Consider the following 20312-nt stretch of genomic DNA (forward strand, 5'->3'; position numbering starts at 1 on the left):
AGAAAATGTGAAAGTGCAAAACTGGCATGTCATGATGTTGTCATATGTATGTTTGTTTGGCAGGTACGTCTGGTGATCAATGAGAAAGGGCTGCTCTGTGAGGAACGTGATGTCAGTTTGCCTCTTACTGAGCACAAGGAGCCTTGGTTCATGAGGCTCAACCTAGGAGAGGAAGTGCCGGTTTTCATCCACGGAGACACTATCGTCAGTGACTATAACCAAATCATTGATTACATCGAGACCAACTTTGTCGGAGGTATGGCTGATGGTAACTTTACCAGTGACTTAGGTCCAGATGGGATGTGCAGACTGATCGGGATGTGAATTCGGTAACAATAGGTCGAAATTCAAATCACTGCCCCCAGTGGCCAAAGCTGGAAGTGTTGTTGAACAGATGGGCGCCAGAGGTTACGATAGAAAAAATTCTGACGAACTGAGTTGTAAAATTTCCATCATGTTCTATTTTTATCCATCATGCTTGTTTTTATTTCATAAGTACTAGGGCTACATTCAGGGGTGTAGTGTCCATTATAATGGTATACACAGTACAGTGGACATATAATAATTTTTGACTCCCCAAGCGAGAATGGTAGAATCAAGGAGTCCTAGGGTGAAAGTTCTACCTGTCAATCAACCGCTGTGCTAGAACAACATTTTTAAACTTTGCTGGTTATGTGCGTCTTTAAAAGGAAATAACCGTCTGATCGGAAAATGAAAAAAAGTGCGTACAAACATGCACAAGTTCACAGAACTTTTTCAGTGTGCCTGATATCAACATAAAGTATCAGATGAGAAGCACACACATCCGAAGCTCAGTTAATGTGTTTACTCCGCTAAAATAACTAGAAATTCTGCTCTAAAGATCATGTTTGCGCTTAGATTAAATTTTTAAACATGCTATATTTTTTAGATTTATTAACATGCAGTAACCCACTGATGTAATGATTGATGGATGCAGTTATGAAATCAGAGATCCTCCACTCAAAATCTCAAAACAAGTGGTCAAGAGATTGCAAATCACCAGGTATGGCGATGGCGCCTGTCCTCTTATGATCGGATCACGCAAAATGCATCTTTAATACCGCAATACCGTAATACTGTAATAATGCAACCCCTGATGGGCACATCTGAGCTCCAGTTTCCAGGTGAAATGTAAACAGAGTGGCGCCAAAAGCTAGTTGTATTTATTTATTTAATTTTTTTGTAATTGATGTAATACATTCAACAGGAATTCATATTTTATTAACATTACACCCAAACCCCAACCTTAAACCTGACCGTTAGTGGAGTTAAAATGTAATTTTAGAGCAAAAATGGCCACATCCGAATTGTGCTCACCATTGTTTATGTGAACATGATTACTTCCTGGTTGCCATTGGACCAGAACCCGTGTTTCAGCGGTTGCTCAGTAGCACTAGAGAGAAATGTATTCATGCTTAAATTGATGCAAAAATGTCTGATGGGTGATGGCACTTGTCAGTAATAAGGCTGAATTGGGTTGATTTCAGGGTACATGAACTTTTGGAAGCAACATGTCAATTTCCCGTGGGATCATGTTGTTTTCTGTGCTGATTGTGGGGAAAATCAGCAAAATTGTGCAGAATGGATTTAAATATGATAAAATGTGTTCAATGGAGCTGAGATTACTATGCTGTCATTGGTAGCTGAAAACATTGTGAAATCAGCCAAAAATATTTACATTTTACCAAAATTATTTTACCTGTTTACTTCTTATTTAAAACTCCTTTTGAAACAGATTATAATGATGATAAACACATAAACACACAAGGGAAGTATACATTTGTGTGAATGATTGGTATTCAAATTCAGATGAAATCTGTGGAGCTTTCTGTAGAATTTTGACAGCACAGATTCCGTGCAGTCCTACACATAACTTTAGAAAGATACCTTGCTTAGCCATTGAGTAAATATTGTGTCTCTTGTAATTAGCTTTATAAATAAGCAAACCATTTCCTATGACAACATGCCTGTTTGTGCTTAAAGGCAACAGGAGAGCAATTAACACTCTATCTTACACTTTCTTTCATTTGTTTCGCCCCTAGTCTTGTGTATGCAACACGAGCACTAAATCATCACTGTTATGCTGTGGGAGGCAGAGTGTTTTCACTGATCTTTCAAAGCTCTTTTTTGATCCATGCTCACTCGCTCAAGTGAAAAGTTGATCAGTGTTTCTCAATGGTCTTAACCCTCTTAAGCTGTTAAAAAAATGGTCAACACCTTGGCTGTTTGCGGTCATTTTTGACCAGATACAATAAAGGTGTACCCCCTTCTTTCTGAAATGTTATAACACTAACTTCCCTGAAGTAGTAACAGTAAAATCATGCACTTCTTTTGGGATTTTAGGTTATTTACATGTAAATTGTTAAATGTTACAAACATTTGCATATGCAAATAAGCGACTTCACTACAGTAAAAATCTACACTTTTATAAGTTTAAACATAAAGAAAATATGAGAAAATATGATATTGTGTCATGTATTGGGGCAGATTGCTGCCATCTGGTGAGAAAAATAAAATAAAAAACATGACTTGAAAATCATGTTGTGACAATAATAGCCAGTAATGCAGCTGCAGTGTTCATCACTGGAGTCAAGCAATTGTTCCAGGATCTGTATGTATATGGGACTGTGTGACTCTGTGTCTGTCTGTCTGTCTCTCTCTCTGTGTGTGTGTGTGTGTGTGTATGTGTGTGTGTGTGTGCGCGCATACTGCATGCGATTGTGTGTGTGCATTCTGCGTTCTGGCTGTGTCATAGTCTAACCCAGGGGTCGGCAACCTTTTTGGCATGGAGTGCCATTTTTTATTTTCCTGGTCAATGGCTGTGCCATGAAAGAAAACCTGTCCTTTTGTACAAAATGAGTTAACACAGATAATGTCACAAATTTGCTTATTTGATTACTGATCACGAAATTGTGTGGAATCTAAAATATTTCTTATATTATGTCATTGTAATCATGTAATCACTAGCACATAAGCAGCAGTAAGAGAGGAGCAGGCTATTTTATTTATATGACCTTTTTCGCACCTGCATTCCAATCTATATCATGATGTAATCCTTCCTCCTGATCACACAACATGTTTTCATCAGCTGAATGGGAGACTAAACACTGTTAAAGTGTGACGAGACTCACGCTGTGCGTGCAAGCCATTCGCGCATCACAAGGCAATCAATTATTTAGCCCTTTTCAGTGTACCGCACCTGCAAAATCCTAAAACTTTATTTCCAGGTTTAATTTATATTTTGAATAGACTTGAAAAGATTTTTGAACCCCACGATGTGGGTTTATGTTTTCTCTTTTAATCGTTTAATGTAATTTTGAGTGTGACAATGTTTTAAGGAGGGTGTACCTGCATGCTGGGTTGGAAATCTCAAGGATTAATAGTGGTGTTTTCCTTATTACATCACGTGTTGTTCTGAAAGCAAATAGAAACAAATGAAACACGGAATGTAGGCTGTCATCCACGCAGCCTGACCAAAGCAAAGCAGGCGCGTTTACTTGCGCGATTAATCAAAAGTGAAGCACTGCCGGCTCGTGATGTGCAATTGCACGCGCTGCACAAGTCAGTTGGGTATACTGAAGTCTTGTTGCTTTTTAACTTTTTGCTTAGCCTCCCATTCAGCTCATGAAAACAAGCTGCGTGATCACGAGGAAGGATTACATCAAGATGTAGATTGGAATGCAGGTGAGGAATTTATATAAATAAAATAGTCTACTCCTCTCTCGCCATTGCTGGCGTGCCAGTGATTACCCTCCGCGTGACAATGCTGGCACGCGTGCCATAGGTTGCCGACCCCTGGTCTTACCCATTAATTTTTCTCTCTCTGTATACGAGTATGTGAGTGGGTGGGTGGGTGTAAATCTTTTGCACTCTGGATGTTTTATAGTCTCACCCCTTCATTTCTGTGTGTACTCGTTCAGCATTGTGGCTGATATATAGATTGTACTCAACACATCTTTCCCATTCATTTCCTATTGTCTGTCAATTTTGAACGCTAACTGCCAAGGTGTCGCATTTTTTTATGACCACTTAGACTCATCAAATGAAGTCCAATTTATTTTATTTATTTATTTGGTTCAGATTGCATATCTAAATAAAGTCATTAAGTTTTGAACCACTCAGATTGAGGAAACCATTTTTATTTAAAAAAACAAAACAAAAATGAAATCGGTCAAAAATGACCGAAAAGCCTAGTAGGGTTAAAGAGCTAACAGAGACTTCTCCTGACACCAATATATATATATATATATATATATATATATATATATATATATATATATATATATATATATATATATATATATATATATATATATATATATTTTGATAAATTAGAAAGGTATCTGATGCATCGATTTGAAAAAAATAAAGCAGAATTCTTTCAGATAACTTAAAATGCATAAGCGCTATGCAGAAACATGCTTGACAGATTTACTTTAAAGCAATATTCTGGGTTCAGTACTGACACTATTTCGACTTGTCCCTCCTTTTGATTAAAAAAAGCAAAAATCGGGGTTAAAGTGAGTAACTTACAATGGAAGTAAATGGTGCTAATCCGTAAACGTTAATTTACTGTTTTACAAGATGTAAACTTGATGTAGTGTGATAAAATCGCTTACTAACATTTTCTGTGAAAAGTTATATTCAATTGTACAACATTATTGCCATAACGACATAACTACTACTTTCTTTTCTACTTTGCTTTCTACATTCCACTGTCCTATAAATAAAGGCAAAAGATAATAATAATACATGAGTTTTAACAGAGGAATTATTGTAAGTGCTTTGATAAAATTATAAGCGTCACATTTCTGCCTTTCAACCCTTCAAAAATTGGCCCCAATCATTTCTGTTGTAAGTGTCTTAGTCACCATTTACTTTTTTTCTATGGACAAAACATACAGAGGCTGTCAGTCCCTTAGATTCTGCCTAGCATCTCATTTTGTGTTACTCAGAAGAAAGTCTTTGGAACAGGGGTTTGGAACAAAATGAGGGTGAGTACATGATGACATTTTCATTTTTGGGTGAACATTGAGCAAACTGTAAAAACGCTTGCTTTCACTAATTGTGTTGGCTGCTATTCTGTTGGCCAACCTGATTTGCAGTGTCTGTCCATGGCTTTAATTTGTATTGAGACCGATGGGACCGATGCTTACAGACTATGCAGATTTTCAGGCATGGCTGTTAATTGAAAATAGATAACACGACAGACTGTAATACAGAAACCAGGCATAATAAACTTTTGAGACTCAAACGATGTGATGCTAGGACTGTAATGCAGTGTTACTCAGTCATACAGTGTTATGTGTGTACCTTGAAGGTATGGGCCTTTGTGCTCGGATAATGGAAAACCATTTTGGATCCTGCAATCATAGGAAGAATTGATCTTCCACAGAAAGCCTGGTGCAGGTCAGCCTTTGGCACAAGAACTGATTAATCAGCATGTTGCAGGTCAGCCTGATTCAGCCCTGCCTTCCTGTGGGCGCAGTCACAGTTTAAAATGGGATGCCCCTCAGTGCCACGCTTTCTCACTTTGTCACATTTGTCAACACTTTGCTAATCTAGTGATTGCGTCTTAGCGAGTTTTTACAATTCAATTTCCTGTGTACGTCCTGTGTACGTCCTTGATAATATTTTTTACTTCATGTGTCCACATTATTGTATTTCTTTTTGAATTAATAGTTAAAGGGATAGTTCACCCCAACATAAAAAATGTGGTCATCATTTACTCAACCTCATATAGTGCCAAATGCAAAAGAAGTGGTTAGGCAGATGTTAAGCAAAAACTCGCTTTTGGCGCCACTCTGTGGCAGTTTTGGGGAGTAACTATTTACAAGTAGTGACGCTACTAACGTAACTACACTTTTCAGTAGCTTGACATTAGCTCAGCCTCTTTTAAAACAGAGTACCTTTTCCAGTAGTGAACTACTTTTTCCAGCAAGTAGCGGTGTAACGCAACCAAATGCTACATTATGTTTTGGTCAGATTAATAGCCTTCTATATTGCGAAGAAGCCAAACTTCTACCACCAAAACATCTGACAAACTTGAAATGTATTCTGGCTGCTGCTCAGAATCAGGCAGCGTCTTTCTTCTTCTTCTTTTGTAGCATCAGATCACAAACTAAAATTGTGCATTACCGCCATCTACTGTTAAATCAGGCAGCTTATTACAGCTCACTTAGATGAGAGACTGTCCGATGGTTATGTTTAAAGTGACTAACCACAGTTTGTTTATTTTTACAAGACATACAGGTGCGGAAATCTGAATTTTTCAGACACTTTGTTGTGTTTTCAGGCACAAGAGTGTATTTACCTTTACTTTTTAAAAATAAAATAATTCAGTAAGTTATTATTGTCTTGTGAGGGATTTCTTTTCTTTTCTGAATATTGTTATTTCATTTCTCATTATCTGTGCGTTATTGGGAGCAGCAAGAGCAATAATTCCTATTATGCTAAAAACTATTTGATAACACATTTTCTCAATTCTTAGCATTTAATTAACTATTATTTTCATGTAAAATAAATAAATTTACTGTTAAATGAAATTATTTATTATGGCATGTATATTTTGCGATTATATATTTTATAGGGTCACCATACATTCTATTTATGTCCTCTTTTTTGGACCTGAAAAGAGCGCCTGGCAGGAATTTCAAAATTGTCTCTTAATGTCCTGGATTTGGCTTTGTCTTCATATTGATGTGCTCTCTACAATTAGAACTATCAAGCATTCTGTGTATTTGATACTGCGCATCAGTTTTCACGCATATACATGTCATTATGTAATTATTCTGTCTGAGAGCGGCACAGTGTGCACTCTTTCAAAATACTTTTTTTTATGTGTTCTCTCTCTCTCTGTCACTCGCCTGCCTGCCCGTTCTCCGCACGATGTATATGTGTGCATTGCCAGACGTGCTCAGCAAGAAACATCAATAACATAAGTACACCAGTAGCGGTTCAAGCTTGTATGGTGCCATGGGCGAAACCCGCTTCAACACGCCCCCAAAGTTGTTGACCGGGGTGGGGGAGTTGTTGGTGATTGTAAATGAGAACGCCCCCGAAGTTGCCCATGTCGCCCATGCCTACATCCGCCACTGAAGTACACTTTTAAAAGTACGTTCCCAAAGTAATTTTTAACTGAAAATGTTGACTATATCCAGACAATGTCAAATAGCCTATACATCGTATCAGGGGTAGCCTATTTAAACTAATATGATGGATGAAAATAGACCATGATGGAAAGTCTGTCAGATATGTGTAGCGCATCCTCTGTATGTGACCTGTAAAGCTGGCACTCACATGTCAATGGCAAAAAATTCAGAAAGTACCATGAACGTAACAGGTGAGGGGAGAAACAAGCCCTGAATCTCTATTCACATATTATCCATACTAAATATTATGTGACAAGAACAAAATGTCAGCCCAAGGAGAGTTTGTCATAAAAATTGGATCTTTAGGGAAGTAGACTACACCTGGGCACGTCAGGAGGACTGAAAAGTGGGAAGTAGCATAAAAATGTTTTCTTTTTTTTAAATGGTGTCTGATATTTTCTGTTTTTATTTAATGTTGATGTATTTTATTTTATGGCCATTATTAAATGTATTAATGTTACTATTCATTAAATGTATTAAATATATTAAATTTATTAATTAATAAATGTAAGTAGTGTACATTTTGTTATTATTATTATTGGTTTAATAGTAACATTGTAAATAAAATATAGCCTCATTAAGTAGCTTCAATGTAGTTAGCTACTTTTTGATAGTAACTTGTAGTGTAGCTAACTACGTTTTCAAAAGGGTAGGTTAACTGTAGCTTAACTACTTTAAATTATGAGTAGTCCTTAATATAAAAAAAAATCCCTGAATAATACTATATATTGTTATATTATTCTCTAAACATGATAAAGACCCTAAATACTTTTTGGTTTGAAAACAATTCATGGTTCTTTTGAAGTTTACAAGAACTCAACTAACAGTTATTATCTACATAATATAGACTGTCCACACCACATATTCTTTGTCACAAACTACATTTATGCAAGCAAGTTATCTGATCAGCCTGAAATATACAATGTCACCTGCAATATACGACATGGCAAGAAATGTAAATTATGCATTGTAATAGAGAAACAAGTTAGATATTTGTTTAATTGTTATTTACATATTACAGCCTAGATGAGTGGTTGTCCATACAACACAACACTGCCTTATGTCCTAGAAGTCTGCGCCTTTAATTCATCTTTATACTAGCTGTATTTTCTTTTTTTGAAGCTGGACAGCCCTGCTCACTATGAATTGTTCTTGTGGAATAGAGCTGTGTAAAGATCTATATCTCATGTTCCAATAAAAAATAAATAAAAATAAATAAATAAAAAAAAAAAACAGCATACAGGTTTGTAATAATGTAAGGGTGAAAAAATTACAGAATTTTAATTTTTAGGTGAATAACTACTATTAAAAAAATGGCTGCTGTTCATGAACCCTGGTCTCTTTTGAGTGAAGACACTTAGCAGATTGTTGTACAAAATTTAGAATTGTTATAGAGAACCAAATTCAGTATTGAGGTCAGGGCTTTGTGATGGCCACTCCAATACTTTTACTTTGTTGTCCTTAAACCATTTTGCCACAACTTTGAAGGTATGCTTAGGGTCTTTGTCCATTTGGAAGACCCATTTGTGACCGAGCTTTAACTGGCTGATGTCTTGAGATGTTGCTTCAATATATCCACATCATTTTCCTTCCTCATGATACCATCTATTTTGTGAAGTGCACCAGTCCCTCCTGCAGCAAAGCACCCCCAAAACATGATGCTGCCAAACCCATGCTTCACGGTTGGGATGGTGTTCTTCGGCTTGCAAGCCTCACCCTTTTTCCTCCAAACATAACGATGGTCATTATGGCCAAACAGTTCAATTTTGTTTCATTAGACCAGAGGACATTTCTCCAAAAAGTAAGATCTTTGTCCCCATGTGCACTTGCAAACCGTAGTCTGGTTTTTTTATGTTAGTTTTGGAGCAGTGGCTTCTTCCTTGCTGAGTAGCCTTTCAGGTTATGTCGATATAGGACTCGTTTTACTGTGGATATAGATACTTGTCTACCTGTTTCCTCCAGCATCTTCACAAGGACCTTTGCTGTTGAATGCATCTTCTTCCTGAGCGGTATGATTGCTGCATGGTCCCATGGTGTTTATGCTTGCGTACTACTGTTTGTACAGATGAATGTGGTACCTTCCGGCGTTTGGAAATTGCTCCCAAGGATGAACCAGACTTGTGGAGGTCTTGGCTGATTTCTTTTGATTTTCCCATGATGTCAAGCAAAGAGGCTCTGAGTTTGAAGGTAGGCCTTAAAATACATCCACAGGTACACCTCCAATTCAGTACACCTCCTATCAGAAGCTAATTAGCTAAAGGCTTGACATCATTTTCTGGAATTTTCTAAGCTGCTCAAAGGCACAGTTAACTTAGTGTATGTAAACTCCTGACACACTGGAATTAAAAAAAAATCGTTTTTATGACTTCAAACTAAGTGTATGTAAACTTCTGACTTCAACTGTGTGTGTGTATATATTTATGGCCATATTTGATTATTGGATGGAACTTGTCCCCCTCAATGTATATTGTGGTTACGGCCCTGCACGTGCCAGATGTTCAACAGCATTTCCAGCTTCGGTATCTGGGGGGCAGTGATTCGAATTTCGGTATAAGAACAGACAGATTTCAACAGCAAATCTTTTCGACCTACTGTCGAGGAATTCACTGTGCGATTAGTCTGCAACATGAAGATTGTTTTCCTAGAATATCAAGAATACTGAGTACTGTATATGGACATCCTACTCATTTGACGTACTGTTTCTTCATGCTATGCTTCAGCGAATAATTGATATTTGCACATAATTTTATCAGTTTAGTTATTAAAGGATGCTGTAGAGTCATGGGTATATTTAAGTACTGTATATTAAAATAGAGAGAAAATACTGTCTTTTTGTGTGATGTGTTTTATCTTTCAGACACAGTAGCTCAGCTGATTCCGGATGAAGGCTCTTCCATGCATGCAAGGGTAAAGCAGTACCAGGAATTGCTGGATGGGTTGCCCATGGATGCTTACACACATGGATGCATCCTCCATCCTGAACTAACGATCGACTCCATGATCCCAAAGTATGCCACTGCAGAAATACGTAGTAAGTGAAGCCACAATTTAGTGCTCTTTGACTCTGAATAACCATTTATTTCTAAAATAAAGTAATTAAATATACAATGGGGTCCAAAAGTCTGAGATCACATTGAAAAACTGGGATTCAAAATGATAAACAAAATAGTTTTGACGATAGAGTAATTCATTTATTTACCCCACTCCAACATTTTTATTTCATGCACATTATTTATTTTATATTATTATTACCTGCATTTTTAAACACATTTTTTTATATGATTTAGGAATACTATACATTTTAACAAACCAACTTGTTAGACTAGATTTTTGACAAGACAGGCAGACAGATAGATCTCTTTATAAAACCTGTTTTGCAAAACTAAGACACAAATTGCTGTTAAATGTTAAAATAAATTGGCATGACAACCTAGTCACGCTAAATGCTCTGCACATTAAAATGCTGACCTCTTGACAACTAATTAATATTAAACTCCTTAATTAGTTGTCAAGAGCATTAAAACTTTGTAGAAAATCGTGCCTTCCCTGCTCACACTGTGCGGCCCACCCCACAATATTATATATACATAATTCATCATGAAGGAACTTACAAGGCAAATGGGGTTTTACAATGTGAATATTCAATGCAGATGAAAGCTCTTTTACTGAAGTATTCAATTTGTTCTTTGTTTCTCTCAGGACATTTGGCCAATGCTGCTTCTGAACTGATGAAATTAGATCATGAGGAGCCCCAGCTGACAGAACCATACCTCTCCAAGCAAAAAAAGCTCATGGTAAGTCAACACTAAATGCTTTACTGCAGTAATTATACATATTGTACATACCAATGCAATATAATGTATAGCATATTGTACTAGCATTGATTGTATGCATGACATGGTCAGTTTAGTTTATATTGCTTATATGTTTGGAGAAAAAGCAGTTTGCAGAATTGAAGAAAATTCTGTCATCATATACTCACCCTCAAGTTGTTCCAAACCCATATGACTTTGTTTCTTCTGTGGAACACAAAAGGAGATGTTAGAATGTTAGCCTCGGTCACCATTCACTTTCATTTAATCTTTTTTTCCATACAATGAAAGCGAATGGTGGCAGAGGGTAACATTCTGTCAGAAAATAAGTAATATGGGTTTGGAAAATTTTTGAGTGAGTATATGATGACAGCATTGGTTGAACTGTCCCTTTCAGTGAGACATAAGGTAAAATCACTGTCATGTTTGTATCTGAAATTAAATGTATACATCTCTTGAATACTTTCATGTGTATAGGCAAAGATTCTGGACCATGACAATGTGAACTACTTAAAGAAAATCCTTGGTGAGCTGGCCATGGTACTAGACCAAGTAGAGGCAGAGCTGGAAAAAAGAAAACTGGAATATCATGGTATGTTTTCTATTAAAATAAAATAAATCAGGTAATACTTGCAAATCAGTCAGAGGGTGTTTCTTCAACTTTGGGCACTTTTAACACAGCAAGCTTCTAGAAAGTATAGTCTCAGAAAACATTTAAACACTTTAAAAAAAAAAATTTAAACTCTCACTCAATTTATTTAAATAGTCTGCTAACAATGTCCAACAGTATATGTACTGTACATTATATGCTATGCAAGTTTACATGCGTTTATATTTTTTTTAATATTTCCTAAGAGTCACCAAAAATCCCAACACAGTGTAATTTCCAGTACATCTTACATTCTGAATTGTGTTAATAGAATTCCGTGGTGGAATTGACAGATGGAAATGACATTTGTATCGTCTTTGAAATTTGCGAAAATTTTATGTTTACTAAATAAACAAAATTAAATAATATATTCACACCTAATTCATAATTTGGATTGGAAATGACACCCAAAAATAATTATCGGCTTACAAGTGATTTATACCTTGATTTTTCTTTGTTTGACACACCAACTGTGGGACTGCCGGAATAGAAGAATAAAAAAAGATAGAAATCACGTTCACATAATAAATATTGAAATTATGTTTATTTCACTCTTTGTTTAGATTATGGTAGTTTTAGAAATGTAGTCATTTGTATTTATATCATTGATTTTTCATAGTTTAATTTTGAAAGTCTGGGTTTGGGACAAGGCTAAAACAGTAAAACGTACACATAAAAGGACTTTAAAAATTACCAAGTAGTAGTCATGTGAAAAAAGTTTCAAAGTGAGTTTTACATGTGACCTTCCTATAATAATAAGAAAAAAGTTGCAACCTGTTCAATCCCATGGACATGAAAGCGCAGAAGTTCAAAACGCCCATTTCTGAACACTACAATTTTTTTCTCTCTCACCTTTTCTCCCCAATTTGGAATGCCCAATTCCCAATGCACTTTAAGTCCTTGTGGTGGCGTAGTGACTCGCCTCAATCCGGGTGGCGGAGGACGAATCTTAGTTGCCTCCACGTCTGAGACCGTTAATCCACACATTTTATCACGTGGCTTGTTGAGCACGTTACCGCGGAGACGTAGCGTGTGGAAGCCCACGCTATTCTCCGCGGCATCCACGCACAACTCACCATGCGCCCCACCAAGAGCGAGAACCACACATTATAGCGACCACAAGGAGGTTACCCCATGTGACGCTACCCTCCCTAGCAACCGGGCCAATTTGGTTGCTTAGGAGACCTGGCTGGAGTCACTCAGCACGCTCTGGATTCGAACTCGCGACTCCAGGGGTGGTAGTCAGCATCAATACTCGCTGAGCTACCCAGGCCCCCCTTGAACACTCCAATTCTTGTTCAAGAAATCATATTTCTTAGTTTTTATTTTTTATAAATATGATCAAATATTAAAAGCTAAAATAATAGCTTTCAGAACCTCTGTTTTAGTTCTTTATTTTGTCTACACAGGTCAAAAGTGCGAATTATGGCTTTGTGGACCTACTTTTACACTAGCTGATATTTGTCTTGGAGCCACATTGCACAGGCTCAAGTTCTTGGGACTCTCAAAGAAATACTGGGAGGACGGGAGCCGGCCAAACCTCCAGTCCTTTTTTGAGCATGTGCAGAAACGCTATGCTTTCCGTAAGGTGTTGGGGGACATCCACACGACCCTCCTATCTGCTGTTCTTCCCAATGCATTCCGAATGGTAAAAAAGAAGCCACCGTCCTTCTTTGGGGCGTCCTTCTTAATGGGGTCTCTCGGGGGGATGGGTTATTTTGCCTATTGGTTTTTAAAAAAGAAATACATGTAGTAAATGTGCTCTTGTAGTGTTTTGTGTCTGTGTATCTGTGTGATGTTCGAACTTTTCGGTAACACTGTTTTATGAGAGCAGGAAAACAAGAAAACATACACAGATAAACTCTATTACTTATTTGGGTGAATGAATGAATGAATGAATAAATATATAAATATATATATAATAAGAACATTCCAAGACTAGGAATTCTTCCAAACAGCACCTTCTCTGGTAATCAATGACTTTTTTTATTTCTATTTACCATTTTGTTTACTGATTTAAAGGAATAGTTCAACCAAAATTGAAAACTCTCTCATCATTTACACACCCTTTGCCATCCCAGATGTGTATGGCTTTCTTTCTTCTGCTGAACACAAATGAAGATTTTTAGAAGAATATTTCACCTCTGTAGGTCCAAACAATGCAAGTGAGTGGATCCTAAAATTTTCTAGCACTGAAAACGCTTAAAGGCAGCATAAAAGTAATCCATACGACTCCAGTGGTTAAATCTATATATTCAGAAGCGATATGATAAGTGTGGGTGAGAAAGAGATCAATATTTAAGTCTTTTTCCACTATCAATATCCACTTTCACTTTCTTCTTTTGTTTTTGGCAATTCACATTCTTCATGCATATCACCAGCTACTGGGCAAGGAGGAGATTTTATAGTAAATAAAAATAAAAAAAAAGGACTTAAATATTGATCTGTTTCTCACCCAGATCTTTCATATCGCTTCTGAAGACATAGCTTTAACCACTGAAGTCTTATGGATTACATAAATGCTGCCTTTATGTGCAATTTGAAGCTTAAAAATTTTGTTACACATTCACTTGCATTGTGAGGACCCACATAGCTGAAATATTCTTCTAAAAACCTTCCTTGTGTTCAGCAGAAGGAAGAAAGTCATACAAGTCTGGAATGACGAGGGTGAGAAAATGATGAGAATTTTCATTTTTGGGTAAACTTTCCCTATAATATTCTGTTCATATTAGGCTTGGAGACAGTCAAACAATATTCCATTCAAATTATAAACACTACACATTCTGCCATTCAGGACGCCTGTAGTTCAATTTGATTAAATGGAATAGCACAATAGCCAAATAAACTTTAAGTACATTACAAACTTAAAGCTAAAAAAATAAAGTTTATAAGTCATCATAGTACCTTGCATTCTTATTTTAAGCTCTCACCTTTTGTCTTATTTACCATTAAAGGGTTTCAACCCCTGAAACTTATGGCACACAAACGTTTTGTGCATACATCAAAATTATGAAAACCCTAATCATTTTGGGGGTTTTCCCTTTTGCAAAACGTATAAAATCAGCATTCAGTCACACATTTTTAGTGCAGATTCACATACAGCACACTAGGGTTTGAAATGTTCCTCAGCAGAATGCAACGCATCACTATACATGACAACATTCTGAATGGTCCTGACCATTTGCTGCTGCAGTTGGTGAGAAGAATCAGAGACATTTTTACAGACCTCCTCTGCAGAGGTTTTAAAAAGAGACTAAATGTGCTTTCATTTTTGGAATTTTACAATAATCTTACAGAGAAAGCAAAGATTAGAGTTTTCATGCAGAAATCATTGAAGAGAACAGAATGTGTTCCCTCATACAAGACTGCCAATCTGTGCATATTTCTTTTTTCTTTTTTGTATATTATCTTTTGAAATTTGAGTTGAATTCTTTATAATTGTGTTTTCATTTTTAATTATCACTAATGAAGTCCCCAAAATTCTATTGAGCCACAGTTTGAATACATTTTCTCTTAAAATGGAGGTGGTGTAGAAACTGAGTATTGATTACCAGTTCTGAGTGTAAAAGATCCTGGGACTTTTGTTATGAAATCAAATACACCACAAATTCAATTGAAAAACTAGGATCATAATAAAAATCAAATTATTAAAGTAGTGTATCCATTTTTTCCCCAAGCATGCCACAAGATGTAATGAGTTTATAACCAAAGACAATGACACAAGGTTTAGAAGAGAAATGTTTATGTAAATTCAACTTAATCAGACTGACGAAAAACTGTGAGAAACTATAAAATAAAGATTAATAAAGATTATATAATATGGAAGTTATACCACCTCCTTCAAGCCATATAAAACTGCACAGATGTATTAATACTGTGTGTGCTGCTGTTAATTCCATCATTTACACTGCTTTATTGGAGTACAATGCCTGAGATTAACATCTCAACACATCTCTCTTGAGATGAGAAATGAGTTGAGAAATCTCATTTAGAAAGACACTTAATATGGAATGTTTGTTATAAATTGCTAGTGGCAGTCAATGGGTCAACTTCCCTCAAAGTTACTCTAAAATGGAATGTTTGTTAAATTAATAAATGAAAAATAATATATTTATTCATTATACTTCACAATAGTTTATTTTTTATTTTTATACATTTCAAATATGCATTTATTTACAGTGCTCCTTAATCTGTTTGTTCATGCGCCTTAATTTGTTCAGTTGCCATCAATTGAAATAAATGAAAATGCTTACCTTAACTTCTTTGTCTGTTCTGTTGCAGCAGAAGCTAGAAATAGCAATTATCTGATTTTTTTACAGTTCTGCAAAAATGTAGAATTCACCCTAGAAACAAATCCATTATTGTCTATAAGATATGCTTTTACACTTCAAGACTTAATTGCAAAAATATAGTATGTGTAATTTGTTTGTACACATCTGGTAGTTTTTGGTTGGCTTGACTGCTAATAGCTGAAAGGAAAATATAGTAATGACATCAGAGATCCAGCTCAAAATGAGGATTTCTTAAAAGGGACAGTTCAACCAAAAATGAAAATTCTGTCATTTACTACCCCTCATGTTGCTCCAAACCTGCGTGAAAGAAAGTCAATGACAACATATTCATTTTAGGGTGAGCTATGCCGTTAACATTGTCTAAAAACTGTTACTCATATAAATACATACATGCATTTTTGGCCGCCTCACAGTAAGTACATTAAACAACTTTTTATAAGGAGTTTATTGGTTCTATTAACATGGATATAAGAAGGAAGAAATTAAACCATGTACTTTCTGATATGTTCTACCCATAAATTCAATCGTTTAGCTATGATAGTGTCCATGAACAAAATATATTATAGCACATACAGTACATCCTCATTATGCAAACCAGTGTCCATCTCTACTACACTCAGATTTCTCCTTCCAATTTAGTTCCCTCTAGTCTTAAATCTGCATCATTCCTGCCCACAGTGAAAAGACTGACCACAGCAAGCAGAGCGGCCAGCATCATCCCTGCACAGCTAGCAAACATATGTCTGGTGCCACTTCCAGCCTCACCCGCCCCCGCCCCAGAAACCTCCCCATGAAGAGCCAGCAGCCCCAGGCAAGCCAGGAGATGGAGAGGCAAACGGAACCAAGCTAGCACAACGGCTCTTCGCTCCATGGGGATCACACGGCTCCGGAGAAAACTCACCGCAGGGAAATAAAGCCCACAGGCTAGTTCAAGCAGAAGAAAGGCGAGCAGAGACTCCTTTGGCCTGGGTTGGCCAGGCATGGTAGAAAACATCAGCATGAAGAAGGAAAAGAAAGCTGGCAGCACAGCCAAGCAGAGAAGGTGACCTGGCTGGAGTCGATAAGGGGCTGATGTGGCAAGCCGGAAAAGTGTGGAGCCTGCCATGCTGGCAGCCATCAAACTAGAGAAAATTATTCCCAAAGGAGGGCCATGGGGGTCCAGCACAGGGGTCCAAAGAAACACAAAAATGTAGAGGACACTTTCAAAGAGTGCTTGCACGCCACCCAATAGCATAACACGGCGGTCTGACAGCAAGCAGCGCAACCCCTCCAGACAGCCGCGCCAGAACCGGGCCGGTGCTGATGTTTGCAACTTTGTGGTATTTAGAGGGTTCATAAGGGGGCCGTTCTTGTCTCTGTGTGCACCCTCAGGTCTGTCCTCTTGACCCCATTCAGACAGCACAAACCAGCCACAGGCAGCAAGGCTCGGGATCGCCAAAAGAAACGGAGCGACTGGTCCCAGCCCCAGCCATTCTGCAAACAGGTTCGCCACCAGCCCAGCGGCTACCGCCAGTCCGTGATTCAAGTTTGCAACTTTGTTAAAAGTAACTGGGATCCATTCTTTGGGAAAGTCATGGACATCAATGTGACCATGCACATACCAGGCCTCAAACGTGGTGGTTAGAAGAGAGGTGGACAGGCCACCTAGGACACGTCCTAGTATGAGCATAAAGTAGTCCTGGGACAGCTTGGTAACACAGCAGATGGAATAGGCCAGACAGAACAGGAGACACGTCCGTCTTTGGCCCAGAAACTGTGGCAGCCAGCCAGCCACTGGAGCAAACAACACACAAGAGGCGAGACCGCATACATATAGGATGGCGATCTGAGACTCCAGGAAGTTGTAATGTCGATAGAGTTTATAAAGGTAAGGTCCATGCAGCCAGTCTGCCCAGAGGGCCAGGAGATAGACCTTCAGAAAAAGGTTCTGGAAACGTCGGAAGGCCGGATTGGCGACAGCTGTCTGTGTGGCCTGGGGTGAGGTGAGACGGCGGGCTGTGATCTCTAATGCCACGCACAATCCAGACAAGACTGCAAATGCCAGATATGCTGTCACAAACATGATGGCCCAAGATATGTCTTCAGGGGCACATAAGTGATGGGAGAACTTCTAAATGGTGGATCATCTCCCTCCAATAGCTCTTGCGCCAATAAAATGTATGTTTTAGCTGTGGAGTCCAATAAGAAAAACAAAAATATACAAAAATAGTATATTACACTATTTAAAGAAAACACTAAAAAGTATCATGTTTTTTGGATAAGGTTTAATGGTAATACCAATCTTTTATTAGACATGTACCGTGGTAGTACCATGGTATTCTCTGAAGTAACATCAGAGACTATTTAGCAGAGATGGGTCACTTCTATAAAAATTAGTGGAGGAAATGGATATGCCCAACAGTCAACAGATGTAGAAAAGGAAATCCCGCCTTACAGATAAAAGAGCTAATCAGATTTTGGTGCAGACATCGCTTGTCAGTCTATTCGAGAATGCGTATGCGCATTAGCTCGACAAGCCGGGAAAATCTTGGCTTAAAACTGAGGAAAAGATGTCTAATTTATGATACCAGTGTAGTCAGATTTCACTACTGATTTAAAATATGTTCTTTGATCATAATCTTGACCAACCGTTTTTAAGATTTCCCCAAATGTTCTCCCATTCAAGTAGACAGGAGCTGAACTTTCATGACTAGAAATAGCTGCCTGGGAGCATTCCAAAGATGGCCGCAGTGTGACCTGACTTGCCTAAAAAGTACTGTAAATATTTTGGCATATAAATATGGTAATAATTACAGTGTTCAAAGAATCATGGTATTACCATCTGATACCAACACTGTACCATGGTACTACCATTACAGCACTGTTTTGTAATAGGAGAATTGTGGAAAAGGGTGTGTGTGTGTATATATATATATATATATATATATATATATATATACACACACACACACACACACACACACAGTTGTGCTCAAAAGTTTGCATACTCTTGGAGAATTGGTAATATATGTACCATTTTTAAAGAAAACAAGAGTGAGCAGGCAAAACACATTTCTTTTATTTCTTATGGGATTCATATTCAACTTTAGATTATAACAGAATGGCACAATCATAAAACAAAACATGGCAACAAAGAAAAAAATGAAATGACCCCTGTTCAAAAGTCTGCATACCCTTAGTTCTCAATACTGTGTATTGCCCCCTTTAGCATCAATGACAGCATGCAGTCTTTTGTAATAGTTGTCTATGAGGCCCCAAATTCTTGCAGGTGGTATAGCTGCCCATTCATCTTGGCAAAATGCCTCCAGGTCATGCAAAGTCTTTGGTCGTCTTACATGAACTGCACGTTTGAGATCTCCCCAGAGTGGCTCGATGATATTAAGGTCAGGAGACTGTGATGGCCACTCCAGAACCTTCACCTTTTTCTGCTGTAACCACTGGAGGGTCAACTTGGCCTTGTGCTTAGGGTCATTGTCGTGCTGGAAAGTCCAAGTGTGTCCCATGCGCAGCTTTCATGCAGAAGAATGCAAACTGTCTGCCAGTATTTTCTGATAACATGCTGCATTCATTTTGCCATCAATTTTCACAAGATTCCCCGTGCCTTTAGAGCTCACACACCCCCAAAACATCAGTGAGCCACCACCATGCTTCACAGTGGGATGGTATTCTTTTCACTATAGGCCTTGTTGACCCCTCTCCAAACATAGCGCTTATGGTTGTGACCATAAAGCTCTATTTTGGTCTTGTCACTCCAAATTACAGTGTGCCAGAAGCTGTGAGGTGTGTAGAGGTGTGTTTTTTGTGGCATTGGCGCAGTAAAGGCTTCTTTCTGGCAACTCGACCATGCAGCTCATTTTTGTTCAAGTATCGTCGTATTGTGCTCCTTGAAACAACCACACCGTCTTTTTCCAGAGCAGCCTGTATTTCTCCTGAGGTTACCTGTGGGTTTTTCTTTGTATCCCAAACAATTCTTCTGGCAGTTGTGGCTGAAATCTTTCTTGGTCTATCTGACCTTGGCTTGGTATCAAGAGATCCCAGAATTTTCCACTTCTTAATAAGTGATTGAACAGTACTGACTGGCTTTGGATATCTTTTTATATCCTTTTCCATCTTTATATAGTTCCAATACCTTGTTATGCAGGTCTTTTGACAGTTCTTTTCTGCTCCTCATGGTTCAGTATCTAGCCTGCTCAGTGCATCCACGTGAGAGCTAACAAACTCATTGACTATTTATACACAGGCACTAATCGCAATTTTAAAAGCCACAGGTGTGGGAATTGAAACTTTAATTGCCATTTAAACCTGTGTGTGTCACCTTGTGTGTCTGTAACAAGGCCAAACATTCAAGGGTATGTAAACTTTTGATCAGGGCCATTTGGGTGATTTC

At 37.7% G+C, this 20312-nt stretch overlaps 2 protein-coding genes across 6 annotated transcripts in view; one reads left to right on the forward strand and one right to left on the reverse strand.

Annotated features, from left to right (window-relative positions):
• Window positions 1-14214, forward strand: part of LOC127419548 (ganglioside-induced differentiation-associated protein 1-like 1) — a 16173-nt gene extending 1959 nt beyond the window's left edge. The window contains exons 2-6 of the mRNA XM_051661043.1: window positions 64-256; window positions 10030-10203; window positions 10872-10966; window positions 11462-11576; window positions 13043-14214. Coding sequence (XP_051517003.1) covers window positions 64-256; window positions 10030-10203; window positions 10872-10966; window positions 11462-11576; window positions 13043-13386 — 921 coding nt within the window. The 3' untranslated portion in view covers window positions 13387-14214. The remainder of the gene's footprint in view (window positions 1-63; window positions 257-10029; window positions 10204-10871; window positions 10967-11461; window positions 11577-13042) is intronic.
• Window positions 13219-20312, reverse strand: part of LOC127419545 (molybdate-anion transporter-like) — a 189806-nt gene continuing 182712 nt past the window's right edge. The window contains exons 3-4 of one of the 5 annotated variants that reach the window (XR_007893691.1): window positions 15887-15976; window positions 13219-13355 (exon numbers count right to left, since the gene is read on the reverse strand). Coding sequence is in view for 2 of the 5 variants with exons in the window: in XM_051661040.1 (XP_051517000.1) it covers window positions 16542-17987 (1446 nt within the window). In the remaining 3 variants the exon portion in view is untranslated. Of the gene's footprint in view, window positions 13356-14257; window positions 20055-20312 lie in introns of those variants that run through there. The other 4 variants (XR_007893689.1, XR_007893690.1, XM_051661040.1 and 1 more) reach the window with 4 other exon arrangements.

The sequence above is a fragment of the Myxocyprinus asiaticus genome, chromosome 28 (genome assembly GCF_019703515.2).
Source record: "Myxocyprinus asiaticus isolate MX2 ecotype Aquarium Trade chromosome 28, UBuf_Myxa_2, whole genome shotgun sequence".
NCBI lineage: Eukaryota > Metazoa > Chordata > Actinopteri > Cypriniformes > Catostomidae > Myxocyprinus > Myxocyprinus asiaticus.